This window comes from Mesoplodon densirostris, chromosome 7 (assembly GCF_025265405.1).
Source record: "Mesoplodon densirostris isolate mMesDen1 chromosome 7, mMesDen1 primary haplotype, whole genome shotgun sequence".
Taxonomy (NCBI): domain Eukaryota; kingdom Metazoa; phylum Chordata; class Mammalia; order Artiodactyla; family Ziphiidae; genus Mesoplodon; species Mesoplodon densirostris.
The window spans coordinates 40,836,817-40,856,353 of NC_082667.1; the positions used below are offsets into that span (position 1 = coordinate 40,836,817).

At 35.8% G+C, this 19,537-nt stretch overlaps 1 protein-coding gene across 8 annotated transcripts in view; it reads right to left on the reverse strand.

The window, feature by feature from the left end:
• The window catches only part of CEP295 (centrosomal protein 295), a 45,235-nt gene that overhangs the window by 18,998 nt on the left and 6,700 nt on the right, over positions 1 to 19,537 (reverse strand). For 4 of the 8 annotated variants that reach the window (XM_060103578.1, XM_060103575.1, XM_060103577.1 and 1 more), the window contains 11 exons: positions 19,325 to 19,449; positions 18,522 to 18,615; positions 16,117 to 16,212; positions 10,496 to 10,636; positions 7,915 to 8,098; positions 7,535 to 7,702; positions 5,809 to 6,030; positions 3,458 to 3,550; positions 3,201 to 3,304; positions 717 to 854; positions 203 to 300 (listed from right to left, as the gene is read on the reverse strand). In XM_060103578.1, coding sequence (XP_059959561.1) covers positions 203 to 300; positions 717 to 854; positions 3,201 to 3,304; positions 3,458 to 3,550; positions 5,809 to 6,030; positions 7,535 to 7,702; positions 7,915 to 8,098; positions 10,496 to 10,636; positions 16,117 to 16,212; positions 18,522 to 18,615; positions 19,325 to 19,449 — 1,463 coding nt within the window. Of the gene's footprint in view, positions 1 to 202; positions 301 to 716; positions 871 to 3,200; positions 3,305 to 3,457; positions 3,551 to 5,808; positions 6,031 to 7,534; positions 7,703 to 7,914; positions 8,099 to 10,495; positions 10,637 to 16,116; positions 16,213 to 18,521; positions 18,616 to 19,324; positions 19,450 to 19,537 lie in introns of those variants that run through there. The other 4 variants (XM_060103579.1, XM_060103580.1, XM_060103583.1 and 1 more) reach the window with 4 other exon arrangements.

Consider the following 19,537-nt stretch of genomic DNA (forward strand, 5'->3'; position numbering starts at 1 on the left):
TGAAGTGTTTATACATTAAATTCAATCTAGGGGTGGCCATAATCAAGGCAGAAATGGAACAACGTTATTAACATTGCTCTTTGAGAAATCTACATGCCATAGTTCTAAAGGGAATCCTGGTAAGACCTTCATATAAACCAAATAATAAATCCTGAAAATGTAACCACACACTATCACATATAAATTGTACCCTAGCTAATACCTGTTTTGCTGTAATAGCTGTTGTTGATAGTTATGAATCATCTGCCTGTGATTATCTTCATCAGAACTTATGGTGCATGATGCTGGTGCAGTGCCAACCTAATAAAAGACAAAGATACTAACTAAAAGGCAAATCCAGAAATAAGTACTAAAGTACTTTACATAAACTGACGTTCTATAATTGTAAACTTCCATATAGCTTTACTTTTTATAAAAAAGACTGGCATTTCCATTGTTAAGAAATGAAGTAATCTACCACTCTCTTTTAGTGTCAAGCCCAAGAGCTCAACATACACATTACATACAAGTCATGGTCACATATATTAGCACCCTCTAGAAACTGAAAGATGAAAGTCATTAGGTTTGTATAAAGTTATTTTTACATATACATTATTTTTTTTAAAAAATTATCAAATACAAATTAGAAATGCACTTTACTTTTCTGAATGCTAAGATTGCCCACACTTCTTTATCCCCCGACAATCTATGTAGGGATGAGATTTCCTGCATCGTACCCCAGTCTGTTGAGTTTTTTTTCTTTTTTCTTCTTCCAGCTGAGCTCTGAAGCAATCAGTTTCTAATCTTAACTTCTGTTGTTCAATTTGTTCAAGTAATTCCAATTGCTTTTGCTTCTGTTCTTCTATTTCCATTATCTAAATAACAAAAATACTATTGATTTATTAACAACAAACTCATGCCAAAGAAAAGTTTATATGCATTACAATGAAAAGAAACAGGTCTCATCACCAAGAGTACCAATTATCCAAGAAGAAAGTGGTGATGTTTTATCTGTTATTGCCACTGCCAGACGGAGGAAGGAAGCAAGAGATAGGAAAACGGGAAAGGAGGAAAAGGGAGAGAAGTAAAAATAAACATATTAACTATTTCTATTTCCTGGGAGCACAGGGAAACCTTGATCACCACTGAAGCACCACCTCCAGAGAAGTAGCAAACTCTGCATTCACATCTTTAATTTTACCTTGTTCTCAGTAAGAATAATGCCTAAGAAATTAAATATCGAGAATGCTCACAACACTTTGATTTCTTAGGCATACTCATAGAAGGGGACAGTTATCTACAAGCTAAATAGAAGTACAGTGAGCAACATTCAGTCCTTACTGTCAGGCATTAAAGAGATGGAAAATAATGGCAGAGTGATGACAAATAAACTCAAAATTATACCAACACACACACACACACATAAATCCAAGAACTAAAACGTGTTAAAGTAACTGTAAGATTCATGAGGACAGGGACTAATCTGTCTGGTTGCCTGTTAAATCCAACACCTAGTAGTCCTTGAAACATATATAAGAAACATATACTGAATAAATAGAAAAGGGAATGTTATGTGAAGTTTTATTAAGAGGAATACATCTACTAGAGATAATGAAGAATGATCTTGTTTTCAAAATTAAAAATGTCTCAATATGATATTACCTATTCTTAATCAGGCAATAGTGGCTATAGCTTTGTTCCTGTCTTTACCTTCCTTTCGTTCACTCATAGGAGCCACGGAATTTAAACCATTTACAGTTTTGTAGTAACTCTAGAACTGCACTATCAATATAGTAGTCACTAACTACATGTGACTATTAAAATTTACATCAACCCAAAACAAATAAAATTTAAAATTCAGTTTCTCAGTTGCACTACTCATACTTCAAGTATTCAACAGCCCATGTAGGTAGCAGCTACCATACTGAACATAGATATGGAACATTTCCATTACTGTAGAAAATCTATTGGACAATACTGCTTTAGAATATTGATTAGAAGGCATTTATCTGAGACAAAATACTGGCTCATAGAATTGTCATCCCTCAGCTGCATTTTTAAAAAAACTATGACTATAAACTGACTGGCTTAGTAACAATTAGCCTCTTTCGAGGTAATCTGTGTTAAGAAAATCTTTCATTAAAGTAGAAGGGACAGGGCTTCCCTGGTGGCGCAGTGGTTGAGAGTCCGCCTGCCGATGCAGGGGACACGGGTTCGTGCCCCGGTCCCGGAGGATCCCACATGCCGCGGAGCGGCTGGGCCCGCGAGCCATGGCCGCGGAGCCTGTGTGTCCGGAGCCTGTGCTCCGCAACGGGAGAGGCCGCAGCAGTGAGAGGCCCGCGTACAGCAAAAAAAAAAAAAAAAAAAAAAAAAAAAAAAAAAAGTAGAAGGGACAAATATTACAGTTACGGAAGTTGAATTTTAAATTTTTCTTTGAAATACAGTTTTTCAAAGAAACTTTTGGGATTACAAAGCCCAGATCAATGTTTCATATTATGACAGAGACTCATTTATTCAACAAATATTTATTGAGTACTTACTGTGTATAAAGAATTGTACAAGAAACTATGTAGGATAAATTGACTTTTTAAAAAAGACAGTCTTGGACTTCCCTGGTGGTCCAGTGGCTAAGACTCCATGCTTCCACTACAGGGGGCATGGGTCGATCCACGGTCGGGGAAGTTCTACATGCCCATGGTGAGGCAAAAAAAAAAAAAAAAGACAGTCTCTGCCTTTCAAAAACTGATAAACTTTATAGGGAAGATAAGGTACACACCAGAGTATAAAATACAAAGCAGAATGCATTAAGGGTCAAATGAGTAGTACAAGTAAAGATGAAGTACCTTCTATCAAATGAATGTGTAAGACAAGGCCGAAGAAATGGTAGCAAAAGTAGCCAGATGTTAAGACAAATTTCACTGGTCAAATAAAACTACAGTACATAGGGGAAGAAAGAAACCTTTAAAAATAAAAATTTCAGGGACTTCCCTGGTGGTCCAGTGGTTAAGACTCCGTACTCCCAATGCAGGGGGCCTGTGTTCGATCCCTAGTTAGGGAACTAAGATCCCACTTACCTCAACTAAGCCTGAGCACTGCAACTACTGAGCCTGCGCACTCTAGGACCTGCTCGCCACAACTAGAGAAGCCCGTGCACCGCAACGAAGACCCAGTGCAGCCAAAATAAATTAAAAAAATAAAATAAAATAAAAATTTCAAATTACCTGTTTCTGCCTTGCTGCCATTCTAATTCTAGCTGCTTCTTCCTGAGGATGAAGTAGAACTGAACTCTGAGCTACAGCTGTGATAGGCTGAGTCTCTTCCATTTCTAAGAGAATCCCCAAAGCAATAATTAGTTTCAATAATTTAGAATTTGATACCACTGTAATGTCTTTTGTTCATTTATTACATGTAATTTTATTAGGAAAAAGATGTGAAGAATCAAGCAAGTTTAATTTGAGAATATGATAAAAAGAAATACCTTGTTCCTTTTCAGAGTCTGTGTTGAATGAAAGTGGTTTATCTTCACTAGTAAGTGGTCCAGAGTCAACTGTTAGCGTGTCACTTTCAACAACTGTAATAGATACATCATTATGAACATACTATCACCGTCAAACTTAAATTTGACAAATGTAACAAAAATCTACATTCAGATGAACACTGGTCCACCCGAATGTCTTATTTAGTTAAGATCCAGCCACCTTCTAGAGACCACATATTTTATGCAATAAATTCTAGCCTAATACAAAAAGACCTAAGACTAAAATTATAAACAAAAAAGAAAAAACGAAGGAGAACTGACTTAAAAGGTAGGCTGACAGTTTCAAACACAATGGGAAAGCATAAAAAGAGCAGAGTAAGCAAGGCACCAACGTGTAAAAAGAGAAGAAATTTAAATGTATCTTTGACATGCTTAGGTATTAGGATTTTTATTATTTATGAATCCAGAGCAGAGAAGGAAGTTAAAGCAGTATACTTTGATCACATCAGGGTAGCCAGAAACTGAACGGAGCATTCAGTCACCTCATTCATTCAGCACCTACTTATGTGCTGTGTGTACATTTACCATGGTCAACAAGAAAAGGCCTCAAAGGAGGTAGGTGGGGGACAGAACATTCTCTAACTATCCTAGAAAAAAATTATAAAATTAGAAATGGTGCTAAGTACTATATAAGAAAAAAGGGGGCTTATACAATAGAGTATTTCAGAGGAATCTGAATTAGACTAGGAACTCAGATGAGATTTCTCTTAGGAAATGGCATTTAAGTGGACATTTGAAGGGTAAGGAGGAATCAAGCAGATAAAGAGTGTGGGGATGTACAGGAGACCTTTCCAGACAGATCAGCAGGTATTAAGACCCTGTGAGGAGTGAAAAACTTGGCTCAATCAAGGGGAGGAATGAAGCCAGATGAGGCCAGAGAAAGCCTACTAACACAGAGCCTTTTCCAAAATAACCTGGTTATGGATTAAAGATGAAAGTGTCCCTTTGTATTAAATGCCAACACCATACTCTCTCCTTCTTCTCACTCCTTTTTACTGCCTTTGCTGCTTGCCGCTTCTCTAGCCATCTTCTAAATGATGCAGTCCCTTTAGATGGTCTTATAAGCCCTTTTCTCACTGAATTCTTTCCCCTAAAGAATTCTTCCATGCCCATGTGCTTGAATATCATATGTATATCTGACTTCCAAACTTACCTCTCTTTGCTTTAGGCTAGTCAATTAATTCAACAAATATTAACTGAGCACCTTTTATGTATAAGGCACTAGTCTAGGCTCTGGGGATACAGCAATGAACAAAATCAAGCCCTATATTCCAGGACTGGAGGGTGAGGAAGGTGAAGAGGGGTAGGTGTCAAGACAAGAAGCAAATAAGCAAGAAAGTAAATTTATGGTCCATCAGATGTTAAGAGCTATGGAGTAGAGGTGATAGGGAGTGAAGATTATGGGGGTGGGGGAAGGCATAGAAGTTTGTTGTTTTACATAGAGTGGTTTGAGAAGGCGTTACTGAGAAAGCAGTATCTGAGCAAATATCTGAAGGAAGTGAGACAGTGAACCATAAAAATATCCAAGAGCATTCCTCCCTCCCCCAACCAAGACCAGCACTTGCAAAGACCATATGACTCGTATTTGCTGTGTTGGAAAAATAGCCAGGAAGCCAGTGCCTACGGTGCAGCGGTTAGGGAGAATATGAAGTCAGAGAGAGAAGTAGTGGGGAGGGGTGTGTGCACAGATCATGTAAAGCTTTGATGCCACTGTAAGCAAAATGGTTTTCCTGAGGGATACGGGTAGTTGTTGGAGGGCTTCTCCCAGAGGAATGATAAGCTGATGTGTTTTAACAGGATGTCTCTGGAAACAGATTATTGCAGGAAGGTGCAAAAGCTGTGGATAGAAGACCAGTTAGGAGGCCACCAGTTAATACAGGCAAGAATCTACACTAGAGAATGAACATCACTTAAACTAGGATAGTAGATGGTGAGAAACAGTTGGACTCTGGATATATTTTGAGGGTAGGACCGACAGGATTTGATGATGGTTTGGATGTAGGATATAGAAGAGCAGAACCAAATAAGCTTTTTGGCTTAAGTGAGAGAATTTTTTGCCACTTACTGAAATATGTAAGATTATATATATATATAATTCTACTACACTTAAAGTGCTCTGGAAGATTCACTAAGGTTTCTAACATTTATTGCCTTTAAGTGGCAGCACTATGGGCTTTACAATATTTTCTTCCTTTTGACCTCTATTCTTCAATTTTTCAGAAATCAGCATATTTTTGAACAACTTAGAAAGGGTTTATGTGCTACAAAATGAGATGACTGGAGAGAACTACCTTGTTTCTGCCCAGAGGATAATGTTCTGTCTTCACTCACAGTTGCTCCTGATTCAACTGTCAGGGCTTTACTTTCAGTTTCACTAACAGTTGTAATCATTTCGCTTTCATCCTCAGACATGGATTTAATTGTCCAGAGAGACTTTTGGTTTCGGATCTTATTTAATAATTTTTTAAAAAGAATTTTTGAAGGAATCTGGTGGGTCTTCATTGCCAAGGGAACTAAAAGAAAAGAAAAGAAAAAAAAATTTATTCAGCACCTATTACAAAGCAGGTAAATTATTCTATCTTTATACTTAGTTACTATAACCACCACTGGTTAAAACAAAAGCACAACTTTATTTTCCTCAATATTTATAATTTAACACAATTTTATAACCAGGAATAATTTTTTCAACTTAAATAAGGACACCAAAATTCAACTATAGTTCACCCTTGAACAACATGCACTTGAACTGCACAGGTCCACTTATTTGAGGATTTTTTTTCAATAAAGACATACTACAGGACTGCATGATCCAGGGTTGGTTGAATCTGCAGATGTGGAACACTGGATACAGAGGGCCGACTCTAAGTTATATGCAGATTTTTCGACTGCGTGGAGGGCCGGCGCCCCTAACCCCTTGCTGTTCCATGGGTCAACTGTATTTTTCAACAATAGGCAGCAACATAAATTTCAAGTGTAAAAATGTATCAGGAAGATGTTTATTCCACTTGCTAAATGAGGACAGAATGTGCATCTCTTAATCTGTGTGTAAGACTAGCATTCAAAATATGTGCTATAACGTTCACAAGAAAATAAAAGGTTCTGCAGAGGCCAAAAATGAAGTTTCAAGGGGAATTCACGGCAATTGAGCCCTAAACCCATCTTCTGAAGTTTATGCCAAACCACAGGAAACTTACACTTTGTTTGGACAGCAGTGTGGGCACAGGAGACAGGGATAAAGCTTAGAGCCCTCACCCAAGGAGTCTAAGAGGAGACCCACATAAAATTGGAACCCCAAGGACTACCTATCCACAGTATACGGTGAAGATGAAAAGAAAGCCAGAGTGGTTTTGAACAAAGGCGATGCTCATAGGTATGGGGAGAAAAGAAGTCAAAAGGAAGAGGACTTGGTCTCTAAGAAGATGTGGCGTAAGAGACACCTTTATCTTTTTAGAGGTACCTCTCATGTCTCTGGCTTGGATTACTGCAGACTGTGGTATCATCACTAACATGAGGAAGGCAGGAAGATAAGGTTTCAGTAGGCAAGAGAAGATGATAAATTTATTGTCAGACACCAAGTTCTAAGTACCTGTGCAACAGCCAAGTGAAAAAGTTCAGAATGGTGGAGCTAGAGATGAAGTTTAGAAGAGAGACCAAAGTTTGTGCTGATCATCATTATACATGAAGTGCCTAGCAGTAATTAATATGGTAGGATTTCCGGTGATTTGATCAAAGTCTTAAAAAAAAAAAAGCTGACCTTTCAAATGAATTCAAAATTGATCATCTAACTTAAATAACCTAGAAATCTTTAGACTATATGTACATATAAATAAAATAACATTCCTATGTATATGAAAAGGATCTTTAGTGATGGAAATCTGAAGTTTCCTCCTCCCATCACTCCCATGAGTGTTAGTCACTGTTTGCACTTAAAAGAGACCAGACTTTCCTAACTGCTGGCAAATGATTAGCATTTTTTTTCCTATGAAATACTGCAATATTCAGCTCAGAAGTTTTTACCGTCTGCTTCACTAGAACATATTGTTTCAGCTTCTGTCACTGGAATGTTTTCAGTCTCCCCTGAAATTTCTTGTTCCATTGAAAGGTCCAGTTCTTCATCTTGGATCTGATCAGTCACAGCGGGCAGAGGCTCTGGTTCAAGGTGCAAAATCATGTTTCCTTTCATCTCTCAATAAAGAAATACAGAGACATGTTTCCATTCCAAAATGACTAAGAACTTGAGCATAAAATTTTAAAGACCATCATAGTTTAAAGTCTAAAGTATGAGAGCCTCTTTCAAACTGAGAACTCATTTCAAAATAAAAACTGCTTCAAGACAAATGTATTTTCCCACCAAAACGTTTCAAAGCATTATTGAAAGTTTACTGAAAATATCTTACTCCTGTCTGCATTGTACATGTCTTCAAAGGCAAATTCTAGCTCTCTCTGCCAATCATCTTTCATTTCACTGCGTTTGTATGGAAGTTCAACTAGTTGTGGTGGCATCCGCGCTACCATCTGTCTCCTGCGTGCCAGGTCCTCTTGTTGTAGCTGTTTGAGTTCTTTCATTAGTTTCTCCTGATTCTTCAAGAATAAAGAGAATTAATTAACAACTGAGTAACATACTTTGGACAGTGAATAGTAACGTGAATAGTGAGGGAAAAGTGGAGAAATCATGAAGACAGGGACTTTAGTACCCTCCCCTCTTCTACCATTTGTTCAAACACAAAGACACTAATTAAGAGTCGGCCCTCCATACCCGCGGTTCCTCCACATCCACAGATTCAACCAACCGTGGACCATGCAATACCACAGTATTTACTATGGAAAAATATGTGGGTATAAGTGGACCCATACAGGGCCAGGGTCAACCGTATGATGTTAGTAAGTACTATGAGAAGACGGCTCTGGTTAGGCCTCAGGGCTTCAAAGTGTCTGCCAGGCACAGGTCTTTTTCCTCAGGACAGTCACGAAGCTACATTCTAACTAAGCTGCCACCGCTCCTGCAGTGTACTTTGTTCCAGCTCTCCACACAGCCAGCAGCAGCAGCCAGTCTCAGGTGAGCACCAAGACCCAGTCAGGGTAACTGTGGCTTAACAGATATTTCTTGTTACTCCACACTCTTATTAAGATTAAAGGGGATTTGTACGTATCTCTTTTAAGTTTAAAGAGTCTGGCAAATATGAAAGTTTAAGCACAATGTTTTAGTGAAGTCATCTAACTTAATTTTGGTGGTGGAGGATAAGGAGGGGGGGATAAGGGAAGACCTCTCACCCCCGGGATGAGGATTTAGCCAGATATAAGTAGGTGAAGGAGGAGGAGTACAAGTAAGAAGTAACTCCAGCACGGAATTATGCAGATGAAGGCATGGGCAGTCAGGGAGAGTACAATGTTCATTATAGATAGGGCATGGAGGGCAGGGATGGTTAAGGAAAAAAGGTAAAGTTGGAGAGGCACGTAGAGGCCAAATACAACACACTATAGCAGGAAGTAAGATCCCAGGGCACAATAGGGTCTGCAGCAAAAAGGTTCAAACAGGGGAAAGGAAATCCTCTGTATGTATTGCATACCATTCTTGTGTAAGAGATAGTCTAGAAAAAGGTAGAGAGCCTGTATAACAAAGTTTTTGTTAAGTGATTACACACTACTTATTTGTAAATATTTTGTCATTTGGAGATGAGGTTGTTTTGCCTGACCTTGAAAAGAATCAAATTATGAACAAATTCATTTTTTATATTAAGAGTCAAACCATCATTAAATTATCATTAAATTAACTTCAAAGTTATTTGAATAAGCATACTATTTCTGGCTCACTGAAAGTGTGGCATAGTATTCTACTTGAATTATTTATAACAACTACTATGACCACTGACAATGTGAGCTTATGAAATTCTAGGCACATTTCTAAGGGTTTTACTTAACTCATTTAACCCTCATAAAACAGATCTCAGAGAGGTTAGGTAACCTGCCTGTGATCAAACAGCTAAGCAGTGACGAAGGGAGGAAAATCCAGGAAGACTGACCACAGAGTCCACTTTCTTAAACACTAAACACTTCTGATTTATGGAAGAATGTGCTCTGTTTACCAACTGCTTTTTTCATGTTTTTTTTTTTCCTGTAGGTTTAAATCTTAGATGAAAATTATGGGTAATAATTCAGACATTCAGTTATTTTACATTCAGTAAGTAACTGAATGTCTGAATTATTACCTATAATTTTCATCTTTTAGTTTTTATAAACCAGGGTTAAGTTATGATAATCACAACTTACGTTTAGTTTATAAGAACTAAATATTTAAGGGAGAAGGTCATAATTCAGTTCAAACCATACAAAAGAATTTTAAGGCATTTAATTCCCATAGAAGTACTTAAAAACTCATTCTTCAGATGAATGTTTAAAACATCTAAATGCATTAGTCAAATTCAGACTTCTAAAAAGATGAGTCATTTTTATGCTGTTTCAAGAATAAACACTCAACAATAAGCAAGACAGATGTAAAGCTGTTGACTACAAAGCCAGTTTGCACGATACATATTTTACAGCTCTGTAACAAAGTCAAAGCTCCTTGACAGCAAGGATCATGACTCTACCTTTGAATCAATATTCTGCAAAGCCAACGAGTGCTTTGCTCAATAAATATTTAATGAATCGAATATTAAAATTTGCAGAGCACAAATGCAATTCAAATAATTAGAAAAGTGATTAACTTCTTCTTGGACTATTTTTAGGCTGATTAAAATATTAAACTTTTAATACATCCATCAGTAAAAATTTTAGAAGAGAAATGAGAACAGCTTCACCCAACCTGAATTTGAAACAAGAGGTTAAAGCAAGTTGGGAAGCTTGAAATGACATGAATCAGAGAGAATATGTTCCCATTCTTCACAACTCTGTCCTCTGAGCCTGTTCACGACCAGTTAAGTTTTACAGTGCCATCGCTAAGGCCATCAGTAGTGGTCACAGCCAGAACTTAATTCTTACTTGAGCCAAATGGATCTTCTTCATTGCTTGGAAACCCCGTGCATGTGCCTTCTCACATTGCTCCATTCTCTCTTCTGCTGCTTGTTTCTGTAGTTCTTCCAATCTTTTAGCCTCTTCTTTAGCAGCCAAATGAGGATCTGGCTAGCAGTCAATCAGTAACATTTTAGATAATTAAATGAAGTGTGAAACAAAGTGATAACTAAAAAACAAAACAACCTTAAAATCATGTTTTTCTACTTATATCGAATTAAATGATAACAAGTTATAGTTTTAAATGCCCACAATTATCAACAGCATGTACGTATGAAAAAAGTCAAACTGTTAGTGTAAAGTTTTACAAGTTGTTCATTTTAAAGCAGAGTAAACTATACTCATCCAAATACATTCTTCCATCATTTTTTAAAGAAATTCTATTAAAACAACAGCGTTGAAAGGTAAACACCTGCAAAGCTAGTAGTTAAGAAACCACAAACACTGAAGGTCATGTAAGCCATTTGGGGAAGCACTAAGATTTGTCTTTGGTTTTTAGCTAAAATGTACAGCTTGGCTTCAGCCTCAGAAAAGCAAAATCACCAAAACACCTACTTTAATATAATTTCTGGCTTCCTAGAACTTGTGCATAATCAATGATTATGTGGTTGCACAGTGAGCCATCATCTCATTGACGTAACAATAATATCAAATGTGGGAGGACACACAACATGTATTACACATAAACATTCACTTTGTAAAAAATCTTATATATTCTATATGTTGACAATTAGTCAAGTAAAACAATAATGACCATGAAAGCTGTTAACTATATATCTAAAATTATTTATAACTCTCAAACAGTGAGATAAATAGGTAAAGAGACAGTTAACGTATTCAGAAAGAGTAGGAACTTCCCTGGTGGCCCAGTGGTTAAGACTCCACATTTCCACTGCAGGGGGTGTGAGTGGGTAACTAAGATCCCCACATGCCGCTTGGTGCGGCCAAAAAAAAAAGAGTGCACTGGCCAAACAAGTGTATGAAAAATATTAAATCCCTTTGGAGCTAATAAATATTTACACAAATCTGAATAAACACAGGTCAGATTGCATTAACGCATAACATTAAATAAAATAATCTTTAGGAGTAACATTTCATTTCATTTAGGCCGTGAGGTTTTCAAGAAAAAAGGTATTTGGGAATTCTTCACATCATGTGCTAACATTCCATCCAAAAACAGCAGATTACACTTTCTTCTCAAGTGTGCATGGAACATATTCCAGGATGGATCACATCTTGGGTCACAAATCAAGACTCAGTATATTTAAGAAAATTGAAATCATATCAGACATCTTTTCTGACTACAATGTTATGAGATTAGAAATCAATTACAGGGAAAGTAACTTAAAAAACACAAACACATGGATGTTAAACAATACGGTACTAAATAAGCAAGAGATCACTGAAGAAATCAAACAGGATATAAAAAAATACCTAGAGACAAATGACAATGAAAACATGACAATCCAAAACCTATGGGATGCAGCAAAAGCAGTTCTAAGAGGGAAGTTTATAGCAATACAATCCTACCTAAAGAAACAACAAACATCTCAAATAAACAATCTCATCTTACACCTAAAGGAACTAGAGAATGAAGAACAAACAAAACCCAAAGTTAGTAGAAGGAATGAAATCATAAAGATCAGAGCAGAAATAAATGAAAAAGAAACAAAGAAAACAATACCAAATATCAATAAAAGTAAAATCTGGTTCTTTGAGAAGATAAACAAAATTGATAAACCATTAGCCAGACTCATTAAGAAAAAGAGGGAGAGGACTCAAATCAATAAAATTAGAAATGAAAAAGGAGAAGTTACAACAGACACCGCAGAAATACAAAGCATCCTACGAGACTACTACAAGCAACTCTATGCCAATAAAATGAACAACCTGGAAGAAATGGACAAATTCTTAGAAAGGTATAACCTTCCAACACTGAACCAGGAAGAAATAAGAAATATGAACAGACCAATCACAAGTAATGAAATTGAAACTGTGAATAAAAATCTTCCAACAAACAAAAGTCCAGGACCAGATGGCTTCACAGGTGAATTCTATCAAACATTTAGAGAAGAGCTAACAGTCATCCTTCTCAAACTCTTCCAAAAACTTGCAGAGGAAGGAACACTCCCAAACTCATTCTATGAGGCTACCATCACCCTGATACCAAAACCAGACAAAGAGACTATAAAAAATGAAAATTACAGACCAATATCACTGATGAATACACATGCAAAAATCCTCAACAAAACACTAGCAAACAGAATCCAACAACACATTAAAAGGATCATACACCATGATGAGTGGGATTTATCCTAGGGATGAAAGGATTCTTCAATATACGCAAATCAATCAATGTGATACACCATATTAACAAATTGAAGGATGAAAATCATATGATCACCTCAACAGATGTAGAAAAAGTATTTGACAAAATTCAACACCCATTTATGATAAAAACTCTCTAGAAAGTGGGCATAGAGGGAACCTACCTCAACATAATAAAGGCCACATACGACAAACCCACAGCAAACATCAAATCTCAATGGTGAAAAACTGAAAGCATTTTTTCTAAGATCAGGAACAAGACAAGGATGTCCACTCTCACCACTATTATTCAACATCGTTTTGGAAGTCCTAGCCACGTCAATCAGAGAAGAAAAAGAAATAAAAGGAATACAAATTGGAAAAGAAGTAAAACTGTCACTATTTGCAGATGACAGGACACTATACATAGAGAATCCTACAGATGCCACCAGAAAACTACTAGAGCTAATCAATGAATTTTGTAAAGTTGCAGGATACAAAATTAATGCACAGAAATCTCTTGCATTCCTATATACTAATGATGAAAAATCTGAAAGAGAAATTAAGGAAACACTCTCATTTACCACTGCAACAAAAAGAATAAAATACCTAGGAATAAACCTACCTAGGGAGACAAAAGACCTGTATGCAGAAAACTGTAAGACACTGATGAAAGAAATTAAAGATGATACAAACAGATGGAGAGACATACCATGTTCCTGGATTGGAAGAATCAATATTGTGAAAATGACTATACTACCCAAAGCAATCTACAGATTCAATGCAATCCCTATCAAATGACCAATGGCATTTTTTACAGGACTAGAACAAAAAACCTTAAAATTTGTATGGAGACACAAAAGGCCCTGAATAGCCAAAGGGGTCTTGAGGGAAAAAAAAAAAAAAGCTGGAGAAATCAGACTCCCTGACTTCAGACTATACTATAAAGCTACCGTAATCAAGACAATATGGTACTAGCACAAAAACAGAAATATAGATCAATGGAACAGGATACAGAACCCAGAGATAAACTCACGCAACTATGGTCAACTAATCTATGACAAAGGAGGCAAGGATATATGATGGAGAAAAGACAGTCTCTTCAGTAAGTCGTGCTGGGAAAACTGGACAGCTACATGTAAAAGAATGAAATTAGAACACTCCCTAACACCACACACAAAAATAAACTCAAAATGGATGAGAGACCTAAATGTAAGACTGGACACTATAAAACTCTTAGAGGAAAACATAGGAAGAACACTCTTTGACATAAATCACAGCAAGATCTTTTCTGATACTCCTCCTAGAATAATGGAAATAAAAACAAAAAGAAATGGGCTCTAATGAAACTTAAAAGCTTTTTCACAGCAAAGGAAACTATAAACAAGATGAAAAAAGAACCCTCAGAATGGGAGATAATATTTGCAAACGAATCAACAGACAAAGCATTAATCTCCAAAATATATAAACAGCTCATGCAGCTCAATATTAAAAAAACAAACAACCCAATCCAAAAATGTGCAGAAGACCTAAATAGACATTTTCCAAAGACATACAGATGGCCAAGAAGCACATGAAAAGCTGCTCAACATCACTAATTATTAGAGAAATGCAAATCAAAACTACAATGAGGTATCACCTCACACCAGTCAGAATGGCCATCATCAGAAACTCTACAAACAACTTATGTTGGAGAGGGTGTGGAGAAAAGGGAACCCTCTTGCACTGTTGGTGGGAATGTAAATTGATACAGCCAGTATGGAGTTTCCTTAAAAAACTAAAAATAGAATTACCATATGACCCAGCAATCCCACTACTGGGCATATACCCTGAGAAAACCATAATTCAAAAAGACACATGCACCCCAATGTTCATTGCAGCACTATTTACAACAGCCAGGTCATGGAAGCAAATGCCTATCAACGGATGAATGGATAAAGAAGATGTGGTACATATATACAATGGAATATTTGGAATATTACTCAGCCATAAAAAGGAACGAAACTGGGTCATCTGTAGAGACGTGGATGGATCTAGAGACTGTCATACAGAGTGAAGTCAGTCAGAAAGAGAAAGACAAATATTGTACATTAACGCATATATGTGGAACTTAGAAAAATGGTACAGATGAACCAGTTTGCAGGGCAGAAATTAAGACACAGATGTAGAGAACAAACATATGGACACCAAAGGGGGAAAGTGGCGGGCGGGTGGGGGTGGTGGGATGAACTGGGAGATTGGGATTGACATATATACACTAATACGTATAAAATCGATAACTAATAAGAACCTGCTGTATAAAAACATAAATAAAATTCAAGAATTCAAAAAAAAAGAAGTTAATTCTATGATAATACTTATCTCATGTCTTGACTGAATATTGACTTGCTCTTATGGAATTTGTTGAATTCTAACCTCCACATGAATGCTATACTATGAAAGTTTATTTTCCTAGTAGACAGATATACCTAATACGAAAAAAGTGAAAACCCACTGTTACAAATAGCAATTATAATGAGTGATAATCATTTGTCACTCTTAAGACTGACAATTTTTAAACCACAACATTTCATACAGACAAGGGTATGATAAAATGGCCATTTTCATATGTTGCTGATGTTATTTAAAAGGCAATTTAATGATCTGTATTAAATATCTGTTATCAAATGTTGTATAGTTTGGAACCTATAATTTCTCTCTAGGAATCTATTCTAAACATACAGTCAGAGCTGTAGACAAAATGTGCAAGATGATTATGTTTGCATTTATGAAGCAAAAAAAACCCCAACACAATAGAATGGTTAAATAAATTCTATAATGAAATATTAAGTAGCTATTAAAAATCATGTTTTGAAAAGTATGTATATATGTTTATATATAAATACTATAACAAATCCATTAATGTATTAACTGCATTACTTTTTGATGATGGAATCATGGGTGTTTTTCCTACTTTGCGCCTATGTGTATAGTTTCAAATTTTCACAGAGTATGTATTATTTTTATGTCAAAAAACGTTTTATGGTAAAAAAGAAAACTACTTTAAAATATAACTGTTTAAGTAGCCAACTCTTTTCTTTCATGTTAAATCATCATTCATAATAAACATGACATCATAATTCAAAGCATATTTAAAAGTTTTTTTTATCACTATTACCCTAATATGGTTGGCAGAGCTTTTCAAATTTTGATATCTGAGAACAATAAACATAGAACAAAGGTGTAACTCAATTCAATGAACAGAGAAATAATTAAGTGAGGGTCATGAAAAAACAGTCAATCACCTGCTTTGTGTCCACCTCTCTACTAACAAAAGTATAAAGATGATGGTAAGTAGAACTACTGGTTTTCACATTAGAAGTTTTCTTTACTTCAATGTTCTGAAAAATGAAACAGAAAATAGACTGTTAGGTTAAAAGTATTAATTTTCATTTAAAGCAGGATCCAATGAAAAAATTAATTTTGTATTTTAATCAGTTATTCTTTTTTTTCATGAGATCATGCACTGTATTTCCATTAAGCTGGAATTTAGGTTTAAAAGCCAGATTATATTTCTTTTATTTTTTAAAATAAATTTATTTTATTTATTTTTATTTTTGCTGCACTGGGTCTTTGCTGCTGTGTGCGGGCTTTCTCTAATTGCGGCAAGCAGGGGCTCGTCTTCGTTGCAGTGCGCAGGTTTCTCATTGTGGTGGCTTCTCTTATCGGGAGCATGGGCTCTAGGCACGTGGGCTTCAGTAGTTGTGGCACACGGGCTCAGTAGCTGTGGCTTGCGGGCTCTAGAGCGCAGGCTCAGTAGTAGTGGCGCACAGGCTTAGTTGCTCCGTGGCATGTGGGATGTTCCCAGACCAGGGCTTGAACCTGTGCCTCCTGCATTGGCAGGTGGATGCTTAACCACTGAGCCACCAGGGAAGCCCCAAATTATATTTCAACAAGAATACTCAATAGGTGATGCTGTACAGTTTACTACATGATATCAGGAGGCACATAATGGCAAGGTGCTCTGCTATTACTGATTCTAAGTTTGATCATCTGATTATGGTGGTTCATAATCACTGATAAGAGAAAGTTCTCTCTTCTTTTGTCTAACAGAAGTAGGCCAATGAATAAATGTAGAAGGGTGATAGATACCTATTTGGTGCCAAAGTATCACTTCCCAGATTACTTGGCAATTGAAAAGAGAAAAATATACCTTTATAATGGAGATCTCTTGTAGTCACATAACCACATCAGACAAATACAGAATATAAGAAACTAGTCTAGTCTAGTCAAAAATTCTGAAATAAAATGTTAGCTAGGGTTGGGGGAGATAATGTTTCACATTGAAAGAGACCAAGAGACAAAGCAAGCAGAAGCAACAGGTAAACCTTGACTGGATCCTGATAAATTTTCTTAGTGTGATATTGTGGTTGCATAAGAGAATGTCCTTATTCTAGCAGAGGCACGCTGAAGTATACAGGGTGAAATGCAATCTCTACAATCTATATTCAAACGTATATATTTATTCATTCAAATGTATACACAACCATTTGAAATCCACACAATGCAAACAGCTGTTCCTTTGTACTCTCCTTTTAACTTCTCTGTATTTTGAAAATTTTCATAATAAAAAGTTGGGGGGAAAAAAGTACAACCACACTTTTACATATAATGCATATTTGCCAAATCACTTACACAGACAATGTTTTGCTTGCTTTAAATTTTTGACCTTGGCTTGTTAGGAACATTAGGAATTATGACAAAAGTAATCAAAAAACATGGATAAAATACTGCCTGCCTTTTAACAAGGTACTAAGGGAGTGGCTGAAATTTGCCTTTTCCATTTGGATCTTGTTGGATCAAATGTCACATGGCAGATGGCTCAACATAAAAGCAGGAAGGCTGACAAAACCAGAGGCTTAAGACAAGAATATCTGGTACTTAGGCTGATCATACATACATAAAATACACTTGTCTATACAACTAAATTAGATATCCCTGTATGTGTATTTTTTTTTTACTTCTACTTAACTTTTTTGATAAAAATAACTATGTAATTTTGATAATCATCCAAACTAGCCATTTTAATAACCATAACAAGATAATCTGAACGAGAGGCAAGACCTTTCAAAATTAATTTCTGCTTAATAAGTTAAATGTTTTTTTAAAAAAAATAAGCTCCAAATCACAAAATCAAACATTTTACTCCCATAAAGAAACAGGCCTCTTTGATCACTTTACACAATCTTGTGTAAATTTATTAATTTATCTGAATCTAATTTATCTGTAAAATGGTAACTATTTACAATAGTCAAATCTTGAATGTAGGAAGTCTTTAGGGCAAATAATCCTTTTCTTTCCCAATAAAATAAAAAACATTACAGTTTTTCAAACAACAAAAGAAAATTTTGAGACAACTGGGGAAAACTGAACACAGACTGGGTATTAGATTATATTGAGAACAATATTATATTAGTATTGTGCTTTTTAAAAAGTCCTTAAACATCAGAGATATCTAGGATTATTGATATCTTTTTTTTATATTATTTATATTATTGATATAAATGATATCTAGGATTATTTTTAAATATTCCAGATATGTGTTACCTGTACAGTTAAAAATTAATACAAATGGTATTTTGACCTACACTGAATTCTAATAGTAAAGGAGAATTATTATAACCTAGCTCCAATACTCAAAGTAATTCACCTCAAAAAGAGTTGGAGGAGGAGGTGGCAGACTTGTAATTTTGGCAGATCTCTCTTTTTCCGCAAGCAGTGCTTCTTTTCGAGCTTTTATATGCCTTAAAAAACACATGATGTCATAAATTAATCTCTCAGATAATATTACAGTACAACTCTTAGGGTTAAGAATATAAAAGCCATTACAATCTCAAGAAATCCTCCAGTCTGATCCCACAGGCTCAATATGCTGTTTAATAAAGAGTCTATACACAGTGAACAGGTAAAAAGATGTTTACCAAGTGAAAAAGGTATATCTAAAGATATAAAGCTCCACAATGGGGAGTGACCCAACAAACACCGAATGTTCTTTACCAGAGAATAATTTAGAGTAAAAAAACTAGAAATTATCAATAAAGATAGGCCACTGTATAAAATGACCACTGCTGACTAGTAACACGCTCTTTCATTTTTACAACATGCAAAAATCTCATCAATGACTTGCAAAGAGTCTACAACCTCTTTTAATGTTCATAATTGCACTGCTATTTTTCTTTTTATATCAGAGGCAGACAGATTTTGGTTGACTTGCATTCTAACCTAGTAATACATTTCTCCAAAAACTTAGTAATTGCCACTACAGTCACACTAGAAGAGAAAGCTCATTTGTTAGTATGTTCATCTAAGCAACCACTCCCCCACTGCATTATTTTAAACCAAGTTTAACAAACACAATGGCTATACTGACTTTTAAAAAGTATCCAATGTACCCTTTACTTCCAGCCATATCAGTTTCAGTGGAGAATATGGTAAAAATCACTATTACTTTACCAGGTTTTCTGTTTCATTAACATTTCTTTTTGATTTTTCTGTACTTTCAGGGCCTCTTTATGCCTCATTTCTGCTTTTTTTTTCCTTTCTGCTGCCCGGTGTGCCAGAGCATTTAAATCAGGCTCCTAAAAACAAATATTACTTAAAATGTCATGTTAAACAGGATTAAAATGTCAAATATATGATAATAGGGGTGGTACCCAGTAAGGGTAA